Source organism: Chiloscyllium plagiosum, chromosome 18, assembly GCF_004010195.1.
Source record: "Chiloscyllium plagiosum isolate BGI_BamShark_2017 chromosome 18, ASM401019v2, whole genome shotgun sequence".
In the NCBI taxonomy this organism is placed as follows: domain Eukaryota; kingdom Metazoa; phylum Chordata; class Chondrichthyes; order Orectolobiformes; family Hemiscylliidae; genus Chiloscyllium; species Chiloscyllium plagiosum.
Genome location: NC_057727.1, coordinates 27139900 through 27154430, shown reverse-complemented (window position 1 = coordinate 27154430; position 14531 = coordinate 27139900). Strand labels below are relative to the sequence as shown.

The 14531-nt window shown below is 39.5% G+C and overlaps 1 protein-coding gene across 3 annotated transcripts in view; it reads left to right on the top strand.

The window, feature by feature from the left end:
• phf2 (PHD finger protein 2) overlaps positions 1 to 14531 on the top strand; it is a 149284-nt gene that overhangs the window by 106076 nt on the left and 28677 nt on the right. For all 3 annotated transcript variants that reach the window (XM_043708015.1, XM_043708017.1, XM_043708018.1), the window contains exons 15-19: positions 7543 to 7733; positions 9104 to 9177; positions 9721 to 9878; positions 10067 to 10117; positions 11825 to 12099. In XM_043708015.1, coding sequence (XP_043563950.1) covers positions 7543 to 7733; positions 9104 to 9177; positions 9721 to 9878; positions 10067 to 10117; positions 11825 to 12099 — 749 coding nt within the window. The remainder of the gene's footprint in view (positions 1 to 7542; positions 7734 to 9103; positions 9178 to 9720; positions 9879 to 10066; positions 10118 to 11824; positions 12100 to 14531) is intronic.

The window sequence follows — 14531 nt, the reverse complement described above, 5'->3', positions numbered from 1 at the left end:
ATCTTCTTCCCGACCTCTCCGCCCCCACCCCAGTCTGACCTCTCACCCTCACCTTGACCTCTTTCCACCTATCACATTTCCGACGCCCCTACCCCAAGTCCCTCCTCCCTACCTTTTATCTTAGCCTGCTGGACAAACTTTCCTCATTCCTGAAGAAGGGCTTATGCCCGAAACGTCGATTCTCCTGTTCCCTGAATGCTGCCTGACCTGCTGCGCTTTTCCAGCAACACATTTCCAGCTCTGATCTCCAGCATCTGCAGACCTCACTTTCTCCACTAACAAGATGGCCCCAAGTCTGTATTGATCTTAGACTCTAGTCTCACTTATCTAATTATTCACTTTATTTTTTTTTTAATGTACTTGTGGGACTTCGGCATTGCTGGCTGGCCAGCATTGACAGCCCATCCCTATTTGCCCTTGAGAAGGTGATGGTGAGCTACCTTCTTGAATCGCTGCAGTCCACTTTCTGTGGGTTGACCCACAATGCTGGTAGGGAGGGAATTCCAGGATTACGATTCAAAGACCGTGACGGAAAGGTGGTTTATTTCCAAGTCAGGGTGGTGAGTAGCTTGGAGGGGAACTCGCAGGTAGTGGTGTTCCCAAGTACCTGCTGCCCTTGTCCATCTAGGTGGAAGTTGTCGTGGGTTTGGAAGGTGCTATTGAAGGAGTTTGGGTGAATTTCTGCAGTGCATCTTGTAGATAGTACATACTGCTACTACTGGGTGCTGGTAGTGGAGGGATTGACTGTTTGTAGTTGTGGTGCCAATCAAGCAGGTTGCTTTGTCCTGGATGGTGTCAAGCTTATTGTGTTGTTGGAGGTGCACCCATCCAGGCAAGTGGGGAGTATTCCATCACACTCCTGAATTGTGCCTTGTAGATGGTAGATAGACTTTGGGGTGTCAGGAGGAAAGTTTCACGCTGCAGTATCCCTCGTCTCTGACCTGTGTTTGTAGCCACTGTGTTTATGTGATGAGTCCAGTTGAGTTACTGGTAAATGGAAACCCCAAGCATGTTGATAGTGGGTGATTCAGTGATGGTAATGCTATTGAATGTCATGGGGTGGTGGTTAATTCCTCATAAAAGAATTAGTAAACTCTGTGTCAGTGTAATTTGAGGAACGTAATTCCACATTCTAATTATCTTTAATTCTTACTACATATGACAATCTTAAATTTATGTTCACCGATTGCTGTACATAACAATGAAAAGATGTTAATATTTCAACAGAACATTTTAATTTTGAAAGCGTGTATTAGGTCACTGCTTAACTGACTCAATTACAGTGCAAGCTATTGTAACTTTTGAAGTTACTATTCTGGAACAAAAGCTCTTAATTCTTCATAACATCTTGAGCTTCTATGCTAAACATTTTCAATCCTTTTTCATTGTTCTTTAAAGGGTTGTCAAAACTGAACACAAACTTCCAACGTTAACTTAAAGTTTTTAACAAGTTCAACACTATTTTCTTGCTTTTCATATTTTAAATGTTTAAACACTACAGTAGGATTCAGTTTTCATTTTTAAAACCTCCTAACTTACTTATATTGTTGTTTGGAAGAGTGCTGTATGTCTTCAAACTAAGGCCATTTAGGTCCTCCATTTCATTTATAAACTTACAAAATGAGATGTGTATCCCCATTTTCACATCCAAAGTATTTTATTTCAAAGTTTTCTGCATCAAAATTTATCTACATCTTTTATTGTTTAATAAAAACTGAAAGAACTGTAGATGCTGTAAATCAGAAACAAAAATTGAAATTGCTGGAAAAACTCAGCAGGTCTGGCAGTATCTGTGGCGAGAAATCATGAGTTAACGTTTTAGGCTGAATCCTCAGATTTGATATTCGCTAGAAAAATGACGGTTTATAAGCAGAAGATAGGGTAGGAGGAGAGGGTAAGGAGTAAATGATAAGTGGGGATACAGCTTAAAGAGAGAAAACAGTTGGACAGACAAAGGAGTGGGTAACGATCTGACTAGGAGGGCGACTAGCTATTAATGGGGGCTGTTAGTGACTAACAGTGGGTATTGTGTAATAGCAGACTGTGCAATTCTGGTCTCCCTCTTGTGGGAAGGATGTTGTGAAACTTGAAATGGTTCAGAAAAAATTTACAAGGATGTTGCTAGGATTGAATGATTTGAGCTACAGGGGCTGTTTTCCCTGCAGCATCGGAGGCTGAGAGGTGACCTTATAGAGGTTTATAAAATCATGAGGGGCATGAATAGGGTAAATAGACAAGATCTTTTCTCTGGGGTGGGAAAGTCTAGAACTAGAGGGCATAGGTTTAGAGTAAGAGAGGAAAAATATAAAAGAGACCCGGGGGCAACTTTTTCACACAAAGGGTGATGTGTCTATTGAGTGAGCTGCCAGAGGAAGTGATGGAGGCTAGTACAATTACAACATTTAAAAGACATCTGGATGGGTACATGAATAGGAAGGGTTTAGAGGGATATGGGCCAAGTGCTGGCAAATGGGACTAGATTAGGTTAGGATATCTGGTCGGCACAGACGTATTGGACCGAAGGGTTTGTTTCTGTGTTGTACATCTCTATGATTCTATGTGAAAATAAGGAAAAACTGCAAGAGGTACAGCTGCTGTAAATCTGAACGAGAAACAGAAATTGCTGGAAAAGCTCAGCAGGTATGGCAGCATCTATGAAGAGAAATCAGAGTTAACGTTTCGGGTCCAGTGGCCCTTCCTCAGAACTGGTATTATGTGATAACAAGGCCTGGTGTGTGGGGGTTGGGATAAGGACATGGGAGAGTTCAATGAACTCAATATTGGGTCCAGAAGGTTACAGGATCCCCAAGCTGTTCTTCCAGCTTGCGCTGAACTTCCTAGAGCATACAGTAAGCCTGAGACAGAAACTTTGGCCAAGGAACATGGTGGTGTGTAGAAGTGGCAGGCACCTTCCAGCTCAGGGTCTTTGTTGCGGACAGAATGCAAGTAGTCTGCAAAGCGGTCACCCAGTATACGCTTTGTTTCGCTGAATGTAGAGGAGACCACATTGTGAGCAGCAAATGCATTAGACTATATTGTGTGAAGTGAAGGTAAAACTTTGCTTCACCTGGAAGGTGAAAGCTCTTGGATACTGAGAAGGGAGGAAGTAAACGGATAGGTGTTACACCTTCTGTGGTTGCAGCAGAAGGTGCCGTGAGGCTGTGGGATGGTGGAAGTGAAGGAAGAGTGGAACAGGATTACCCAAAGGGAATGGTTCCTGTGGAAGGCTGACAAGGAAGGGGAGGGGAATATATATCAGTTGGTGACATCTTGCTGGAGGTGGTGGAAATGGCGGTTAATGATCCTCTGGATGTGGATGCTGGTGGGATGGTAGGTAAGGACAAGAGAGCCTCTATCACTGTTGTGGAAGGGTAGAGAGGGGGAGGGTCGAAGTATGAGAGATGGATTGGAGCTGGCTGAGAGTTCCCCTTGTCTTTATCTACATTCCAACAGAATCCACGTCCAGAGACCGCTTCGCAGAACACCTACATTCCCTCCGCAAAAAAAGACTGAGTTTGCAGTTGTCTGCCACTTGGTAACACACCACCTTGTTCCCTCGCCGACATCTCTCAGGCTTGCTGCAGTGCTCCAGTGAAGCTCAGCGCAAGCTGGAAGAACAGCATCTTGATTTCTGCTTCTGTATCCTGCAGCCTTCTGGACTCAATACAGAGTTCAATAGCTTTAGTGCTTGAGCTCTCCCATGTCCTTATCCCAACTCCTACATCCCACATGTCATCACACGGACTGCTATTACACACAATCAATTGTTAGCCACTAACAAGCTCCATTAATAACTCTTCAGTCTCTTTGCCAGATCGTTATCCACTCCTTTGTCTGTCCAACTGTTCTTCTCTCTCTTTGTGCTCTATCCTCAGCTATCATTTGCTCCTTACCTCCTACCCCCCCCAATCTTCTGCTTATAAACCAACATTTTCCTAGCTACCAACAGTTCTGAGGAACAGTCACTTGACCATGCTAAATTGCCCATATTGTTCAGGTTAGGTTAGGTACATTAGTTAGGGGTAAATCTGGAGTAATAGGTTCAGGGAATGGGTCTGGGTGGATTATTCTTCAGAGGGTCAGTGTGGACTTGTTGGGCCGAATGGCCTGTTTCCACACTGTAGGGATTCTATGAAACCTATGACATTAACTTTGATTTCTGTCCACTGATACTACCTGACCTGCCAAGCTTTTCCAGCAATTTCTATTTTTGTTTCTTTTATTATTTACATCTACATCAATTATTTATATGTATCACCATTGATTGATCACTTTATTATTGAAATATTTATGGATGCCTGTCATTGTTTGGGGGGGAACCATCTAGTGGGCGCAAAAAGATAAAGACAGAAAGTGCTAAAAATACTCAACATGTCCAGTGACATCTGTGCAAAGAGAAACAAGGACCTTTCTTATTGACCTGGATGTGAAGAGGTGGAGGGCGTGGTTGATGTAAGATTCACAAGCACATCCACCCCAGCTGACCCATTGCCTCACATGCTTCTGCCCCACCAAACTCATCTCATCCTACCTCGACTCCATCCTCTCTCCCTTATTTCAGGCACTTCCCACCTATATCCATGACACCAACCAAGCTTCCATCTCTTCAGTAACTTCCAGTTCCCCGGCTCCCAGCACTTTATCTTCACTATGGACGTGTAGTTCTCATGCACGTACCTACCCCACAAGGATGGCATCCAGGCCCTCCTCTCCAACAGACCCATCCAGTCCCCCTCCACCACCTCGCTGAACTGGTCCTCACCCTTAATAACTTTTCCTTTAACTGCTCCCATTTCCTCCAAATCCAGGGGGTAGCCATGTGCATCTGGATGAGCCCCAGCTATGCCTCCCTCTTTGTTGGCTATGTCAAACAGTCCCTCTTCAGTACCTACACAGGCACTGTGCCCAAACTCTTCTGCCGTTACTTTGATGACTGCATCAGTGTGGCATCCTGAACTCAGGCTGAACTGGAACAGTTCATCGACTTCGTCCACAACTTCCACCCGCCCTCAAATTCACTTGGTCTATCTCCATCTCCTTTCTTGGCCTCTCCATTTCCATCTTCAATGACAGTCTCCAGACGGATGTTTACTACAAACCCACAGACTTCCATAACTACCTGGACTACACCACCTCCTACACAGTATCGTGCAAGAACTCTATCCTATTCTCCCAATTCCTCTGCTGCATCTGCTCAGACGAGGAGACATTCCACTCCCAAACATTCCAGATGTCCATCTATTTCAAACAACGTGCTTTTCTTCCCTCTGTCATCCAGACAGGCCTCTACTGCACCACCTCCATGCCCCGTTCCACTGTTCTAAACCCCCCCCAGTGCAATAAAGACAGAGACCCCCCCTTGTCCTTACCTACCACCCCACCAGTCTCCACATCCAATGCATCATCCTTAAACACTTCCCCAACTCCAACCAGACCCCACCATCAAGGACATCTTCCCTTCCCCACCCCTCTCTGCCTTCCACAAGGACTGTACGCTTCGCCAATCTTTGGTTTGCGTCACTCTCCCCACCAACCTGCTCCCAATGTGGTCTTCTGTACACTGGGGAGACCAAATATAAACTTAGGGAATGGTTTGCCAAGCATCTCACCCATCCCACAAGGGTTGCCCATTTTAATTCCCCTTCCCACTCCCTTTCTGACATGACCATCCTTGGCATCCTTCATTGCCACAACAAACCAAACCACAAATTGGAGGAACAACACCTCATCTTCCATCTGGCAGCCTACAGTCCGGAGGACTCAACATTGAGTTCTCCAATTTCAAATAACCTCCTTTCCCTTACCCCAAACACCCTTCCCAAGCCCTCCTCCTCCCTTCCACTCCTCCCAGCCCCCTGTCGGATTCATTGACCAACCAGGTCGTACCTTCTGCCTATCTTCACCTATTCCCACTTCACCACCTTGCCTCTGCCACCCCCTTTATCTGCAGCTCCCCCTACATCTACCCCCAGTCCTGAAGAAGGGTTATACCTGAAACATCGACTTCTCCAGGCTTTCTTCATGGACTTGACCTGGTTGACAAAGAGTTCTGTAAAACGCACCAACTTCTATCCCTGTTTGTTTACTGGGAAACTTGCATGCCACCCCTCTTTTTTTTATATGGAATCCCTACAGTGTGGAAATAGTCCATTTGGCCCAACAAGTCCACACCAACCCTCCAAAGAGTATTCCACCCAGACCCATTCCCCTACCTTATTACATTACATTTCCCCTGACTAGTGCACCTGACCTACACATCCCTGAACACTATGGGCAATTTAGCATGGCCAATTCACCTAACCTGCACATCTTTGGACTGTGGAAGGAAACTGGAGCACCTGGAGGAAACCCACACAGATACAGAGAGAATGTGCAAACTCCACACAGACATTCGCCCAAGGCTGGGATCGAACCCGGGTCCCTGGTGCTGTGAGGCAGCATGCTAACTGAGCCACCATGCTGCCCCCTAGCTCCTAAACTTGATATGGGCACCTGATTATAAATATGAAGTTTCTCTGTCTTCAAGGCAAGACGTCATCTGCGCCTCTGTTACCTCTAGACACAACCATTTCAATTTCTTCTCCTGGCTGGATTCCCAATATTCTATCCTCAGTTTGAAGTCATTCAAACCTCTGCTGTTAGTCTTGAATTTCAGCAAGTCCTATTTCCCTTACACCTTGCACTTTCTGACCTTCATTGGCTCCTAGTCAAACAGTCTCATGATTTTAAAGTTTTTATCCTTGTTTTTAAATTCCTCCACAGCTTGATTATCCCTACATCAGTAACCTCTTTCAACTCCAAGATATCTGTATTGATCTAATTCTGGCCTGTTGTCCATTCTCCAATAAAATCATCAATGGTGATCATGTATTCAGTTTCCTGTAGCTCCAAAGTTTTGAAATTCCATCCCTATCTCCCTTTGTCTCACATTCCTTCTTTAAGGTCTTTTTAAAGCCTACTTCATTGTCCATGCTGTTAGGCATCTGGCACAGTATCCTCTTATGAGGCTTGGTGTCATGCTTTATTTTATAAATACCTATAATGTAATATAATAGTATCTTCGAATATTTTGTTACATTAAAAAGTGCTGTATAAGTTATTGTCGTACTCGACCTGAAACCAGCTTTCATAAAGATAACAAATTAACATATTGTTTGGGATATTTTACCATTTAAACATTTTAATCCCCATCCTGACCATCTGCTATTTGTAACGGAATGTTGGTAATGAAGTCATTGTTTCTGCACATTAGCTGAACATCCTTTTAATTACTGCTGTAATTAATCATTATAATCATATAATTAATCAATTAATCATTAAATCATGCTAAACAACTTCTGTTCTCAAAACGGTTTGAAAGGTAAAACGATTTCAACATTCATTCTGGTGAGCTTAATGATAGATTTGTATTAATTACTGTATACTTTCTAGACAGGCATTATTTGTGTTTGCACCAAATCAGAAAGGTGAACATTTTTACAGTTGTTCTAGACCATATGCAAAACGTTTTTATTTTGTTATCTAAATATTATACTTTAACAGTTGTAAAGGAGTGAAAACTCAGACCAAATCTGTTAAGTCTGATAATGTGTTCGGGTGTTTGCAAAATATTAAAGAAGACAAGCCAAAACCAGTAAGAGATGAATACGAGTATGTTTCAGATGATGGTGAATTACAGATTGATGAATTTCCTATAAGAAGAAAGAAGACTGCTTCAAAAAGAAATTTAACATGTAAGTAACATTTTTAGAATTTTATATTTGTGCATAACTGCACGTATTGCAAGTTCACCCATCATGATGTGGAACTATATCAATGTTTTGTCATTGTCATTGTGTCAAAATCGAGGTATTGCTTCCCTAAAATACTGTGGATCTACCTGCTCACTATGGCCAAGTTCCGGTGAAAGAATTAAAGAAACACATGAAATGTAAATCAGTATTTTAATTTTGATTGCTATTATTTTCCAAGTCTGGAATAAATTTCTTCTTTGATGACTCTTTGAAAAGTTTTGAACAAACAGCATTTTGCCATCTCAAACCAGGTGAAAAGGACGTTGTAAAACAAACTGGACAGACTGACAATATAGAGCAACTGATTACAATTATGAGACTGTGAGTTTGGGGGTAGGGTCAGATGGGCAAAAGGGCTGTCACACCAGAGAGTTGGGTTGGGGAGTGGAGAGTGCGAGAGGCAGGATTTTAGGGCAAAGTGAGTGCATGAATGGATTAAAAGATGAGAATTTTAAATTTGTGCTGTTGCAGACAAGGTGCCAAGTTAGGTCAGTAAGGGCAGCAGTAAACAGAACCTTGATATGGAATGGAGTACAGACAGCAGGAATTTGGATAAAATAAAGTTCACAGATGTATGAGGACAGTAGACTGTCCAACAGGGAATTGGTACAGTTAAGCCTGAAGATGGATGAGGGTTTAATTAGTAATTAAGCTGGAGCATGGGTAGATGAGTGGAATTTTGTAGAAGTGGAATTGTGACAAGTGAAGATTGGAAATTGCATCACCAACCTGAAGAAACCAGGTAATCCCACCCCGCCACGAGAATCACAAGCACACCCAAAGGGAGAGTGAATGAACTGATTATAGAGAGCAAGATTATGGTTCTGGATCAGTGGTGCTGGAAGAGCACAGCAATTCAGGCAGCATCCGAGGACAGGCCTCGGATGCTGCCTGAATTGCTGTGCTCTTCCAGCACCACTGATCCAGAATCTGGTTTCCAGCATCTGCAGTCATTGTTTTTAGCAAGATTATGGTGTCTATTGTGAAACCTACCTCTTTGGATGATTTGATAACAATTGAGCAAATTCCCATTTTAAAAAAAAGGTGGACGGGGGTGGGGGAGTCTGCATCCTTATTAAACGGAATAGTTTAGAAAAAGATATGAGATCAGAAGCTGAGGTTGCAGTCATATAGAACACAGCAGATCAAAGCAATCTGCTTTAGCCTGAGTGTGACTTTGAAGAAGATTGAAATTTGTGGTTGTATGCAATTCATGAGAACAGAAGATGAAAGCTTTTGACCTCTCAATATTTAACTTATCTGTTAATACTCCTTTATTTAGTCCATTAACTATCTTTTTTGTTTCTTAGTTTTATCAAAGACCAAAGAGAGTGTGGGACACATTGAAATGAGGGAACCTGTGGTTCAACACAGTTCTAATCAGGTACGTTTACATATTCAACAATTACTTTTAGAATTAATTTTATAAGTGCTTCGGCTCATAATACTGACAGTGGTTTTGCTGTTACTGTTAGCTGAACAGAATTTTAAAAAAATTAGTCATTCATGCGATGTGGGCATTACTTTGGCCATCCCTAAATACTCATGAGAAGGTGATGGTGAGTCATTTTCTTTAATTGCTGTAGTCTGTAATTGCAACAATATATGTCACAAAATGTCCTGATTGCATTGGAAGGATGTGCCACCCCCCAATATTACAGGCAACTCTCTCAGCTATAGTGTTTTAGTCACAGCAGTGTTAAATACATTGAGAGTCAGGTGATCTGGGACACTGCCATATAACTTGGGAAACTTGCAACGCTGTTGCAGAATTAAGATCTAAAGTGATTGCACTAAAAGATTAATTAATAATTATCTTGGATGATTAAGACATCAGTTTTTAATTTCTTGTTCTATATTCTGTTGTGCATCAATCACTTGCAATTAATTTTTATTTTAATAATTTCATTTTTGGGTTCACATGCAGGATGACAATTCATCTGATGAAGATTCACTTCATATTGATACTGAGGCAAAGCCAGATCCTAGCGTTGACAAAAAGACTGAAACCAGTAGTTCTGCTGGGATACTGGATCTGCTACAGGCCAGCAAACAGGTTGGCGGTCTTGAATACAGTGGAAACAGGTATGATCATAACTCCAAAGATCAAGACATGGAATTTAGAAATGATGCTACATTTGATCAGTAATTTTAATGGGAACTTTCTAAAAAATGCAAATCTGTTTGTTACAGGCTTCATCATCAAGCTAATCTTTTCATTTGTTTAATCTAAAAATTTTATCTGACAATATCTTTTCAAATGTTTTTTGCAGCAAAGTCATTAAAGTAGCAAAAGTCACCAACTGTGACATCACTGATTTCAGGTACGAATGATATTTGATGGACCGAAATGTGGTAATTGTAGATAAATAGAAAATAATTCAGATGGTAAAGTGCATATTACTATAAAAGTTGAAAATATTAGTGGATGTAAGCTTGTGAGGGATGATGCAGGGATGTTTGGTTCATTTCTTAGGTATTCAGTTACTCACTTTTTAAAATATTTGCAAGGTTCAGTTCAACTTTTAAAAGCAAAGACAGGGAAATTTCACTATTTTAGCTCTGCTTTGTTTTATAAATTATCTGTGCTTTGATGTGAAATGCTGTTTAAAAATATATATTTAATTTCTCACTATTTTCGACTAAATTACTGCAAGTATTCATAGTATAATAGAAGCTTGCAAACATAAGGACTCCACATGGCAGTGTGTCTGTATGAGTCTTTGAATGAGCAGTCATGCTGAGTCCCACATTCCCATTTTTATTGGTAACCCTGAAAATAGCTCAAATTAAAATTATTTATTAAATCAGCTTCCTTTGACTTTTCAAGTAGTATTCTTGATCCTTACATTTACCTGATTGGTTTATCATTTTTATCTTTCTTCTACTTATATAATCTCTTCTCACTTATTTATTTGCCAACGCACTTCCTTCCCCTAATTTGAAATTGCTTAGGATTTAAATTTTGATAGTCCTATTGCATCATTTGAGGTTATAAATAAGCAAATGGATTCAAAGAAAAACTAGATATATAGGTATATATTTAAATGCATTTGAAAATTGGTTTGGCCATGTGTATAGAAAATTTCAAAATATGCAATTTTCTAATTTTAAATTTTTATTGCTAGAAAAAGTAGCATATAAACTTAATTTACAATATTGTAGACTGACAAGATACTGCATTATTTAACTTAAAATTTGATTTACAAAGTAGTATGTTTTTAACTATAGAAATCGATAATAAATTTCTAACTTTCAATTTTTTCTTGTTCCCATAATATATGTAAATACATATGGATAAGTATAGTGAAGTTGAATTAAGAACTCCAGGGATTTGAAAGTGTTGAATTAGGAAATCAGAGCCCCCAGATTTGGATGCCTTTTTAAGCAACTGTGAGACAGTAAACTGAATAAAGGGCCATCTCACAGAAATGCATTGAAAATTAAGGGCTAACTTAATCCAGCTTTTTACCTTTTATAGTGTGGTCAGGTGTGAGCAAAACATTAAAGAGCAAAATAAAATATTTGTACATAAAAACATAAGATCTGTCTGAAGAAAATATTTTTCATAGTGCCCTATTAGAATAAGGTTATAATTCGATTTGGCTTGATGTTGAATGCAATAGTTTTTTGGTTCTCTGGCCATTAATACACCATATGTAATTTTCCACTATTTTGCACAAAGTCTTAGCAGAATCTGATAACAGAAACAAAGATGTTAATATGGTACCTATGTTTGTTAGTTTCTCTTCAGCTGACTTTTATTACAGAGTCTGGATTAGTGGTGCTGGAAGAGCACAGCAATTCAGGCAGCATCCAAGGAGCAGCGAAATCGACGTTTCGGAAAAAAGCCCTTCATCCTTTATTCCTGATGAAGGGCTTTTGCCCGAAACGTTGATTTCGCTGCTCCTTGGATGCTGCCTGAACTGCTGTGCTCTTCCAGCACCACTAATCCAGAATCTGGTTTCCAGCATCTGCAGTCATTGTTTTTACCTCGTTTTATTACAGAGTCACTTTTCTTTCTATTTTAGCCAACCGCCAGCCTCACCCAGCACACAAGAGGCCATCCAGGGCATGTTGTCCATGGCTAATCTTCAGTCCTCAGACTCCTGCTTACAAACTTCATGGACCAGCAACCAAGTTAAAAATAGCTCATCCATAGTTCAAGGATCAAAGAAAACTGGTAGCAACATTAATAAGCACACAGGGAAGCAGTTAGTCAAAAGCACTACACAGACCACTATTGACATTAATGATTATGAAGACCAGGACAGCCTAGGAGCATGTTTCAAAGATTCTGAATATGGTAAGTGAATTTGCTAAATAGCACTGACACAAGTGATATAATAATGAAGTAAAGAATAGAGAAAATGCTGACTATTAGCTGTTGTTCAAAGTTATCTTTGTCTTTGACTGAGATTAACCAACTTTGATACAAAGAAAATCTAAAATATCCCTGATATAACGATCTTTCAGTGTTCATAAATTTGTTTAGTTCTTTGTTTAGCAGTTATTCATTAAGAACTGCTGATCAACTAAATTAGGAACAGCAGAGCCTTGAATTTTAGTGATAAATTACTTGACAAATGTTAACACCTGAATATTGTTTTCAATGGTTATAGTATGTACATTGGTACAGTGTGCTGGATTTTTTATATATGGTTGGATAGTTGATGCCTAAGTAACCTAATGGGTCCAGACTTTACCTGATGTCAGTGTAAATACCAAAATGCCACTTTCAAGTTTAAAACACACAATTGATCCAGGAGTGATTTTGGTACTGAATGAATTTGATTTAACCCTTCCACTTGCTGAGGACATATTGCAGGGAGAGTGCTGATCAGTTCCATATGGCATTATCAGGCATTCTCGGTCAACATCAAGATTTTCCAATGCTTCCTTGGGATATTGGCAAAGTTAATGTAGCCCAGAGACCAACAGCCTGCATATGCACATTCTCCTATGTCTTTGGAAGTCTGCAATTTGTAGACGCTAACCTATGTCCACTACATTGAATATCTTGAGTAGCTCTTTCATCACATTTTAAGCCTTCTCTGTTCCCTCTGGCCTCCTCCTGACCAGGGGGGGTTTATCTTCTGAAGTGCCTCTCGCTACTTTGTCCAATGTACCTTGTTACTCCCTCAGCTGATCCTTGTTTGTTCAACGGAGCTGTCTCCACCACTTCTGATGTCCTGGAAATACCAATAACTCCAACTTCTCTCAGTCCCAGTCATAGCAAAGCTGTGCCACTGATTGAGTTACCAAGCTTTAATTTCCCTTTTTCTGATTCCAGTTCCATTTGAATGTTACACATTCCAAATTGCATTTGCTGCCTGTGTCAATTGCAAGCTTGCAACCATAGATACACTGAAAGGGTTCACAGCACAGTTAAGACTTCTGAAAAGGCTTAACAGTGTTACACATGGTTTGACTTGAGATTTTCTTTTCCCTGATGTTTCCAGTAAACTCTGCCTCTCCTTCCACATTATTATGCATCAACAATAGTAGAAGAAGTATTTATATTGATTTATCTGTTTATATCACTAACTAAAACCTAGAACACGCTCCCATCATACTACAAGCTTACATGATGTAGTTTCCAATAGTGTCTCCTGGAATATTTCCAGCCAGAGTTCGGAAACTTAGGTGATACATCAGCATTTTCTAAAGAAAAAACCTGAATATTTAAATGTAAACAAATTTCGTTAAAATGAAATGTACTTTATGTTTTAATATGCTCATCATTTTAATGTCTATATGCCATGTTATTTTGATCATCTTTTATTTATTTTCAAAATGCAAATCATAGAATATTAAAAGCAAACTTAGCTTTTGAACAGCCCAAGTAAAATCTCAATTAAAGTACACAGTAACATATAGTTTATTTGAAGTCATCTTGAAAAGTTAAAAGTTTTCCAAATGGGTATCAATTATTCAATCACATAATTGCATAAACAAAATAATGTCACTTAATTATATCCATATGTCTCACATAATGATCAACATTATTATTAAGCGTGTTTTTGTACCCTTCCTCATACCAAAAGTATTTCTGACACTGTAACCTTAACCTTCAGAATAGTAATGGTACTGATTATTATCCTAAACTGGCTTTAGATTTCAAAGGAATACGTGTCCTGCTAGGATATATATACATTTTAAAATTGGATAGATGATTAGTGCTGATTAGTATATATTAATGAAAGAGTTACAAGTACTTCTCTTATGTTTGGTCGTAACTTGTTCTGTATAAAATCTGAATAACTGGAAAATGAAGTTTCAACATGCTCTGCAAAACTGTGAATTTAGTTCAGAATTTATTGATTAATTGATTAATTGACTAGATTACATTTATTAGTCATCTAAACATAATATCATTCAAAATATCTTGATAATATTGCTATGAATTTCTTTAAATTCATAAAAATATTAATGAGACACTAGTTATTGTAATTGTGAGCATAATCATGCACTTAAGATTTTTCAGCCAGGGACTAACATGTCAAATATTTTCCAGAATTTATGTATTAAATTAGACTTGTACGCAATGTAGTGAAATGAAGGGTTATAGGGACAATACCTAATTCACAACAAGACTTTAGTCCTGCTTAGAGAAGTAATATACTATGATTATAAATGTTATGAATTAGGGAAGTTAAACAACAGTTAACTAAAAACTTACATCTAAGTTTAGTGATTATGATACAATATTGAATTATGTTATTACACGCCATTCTT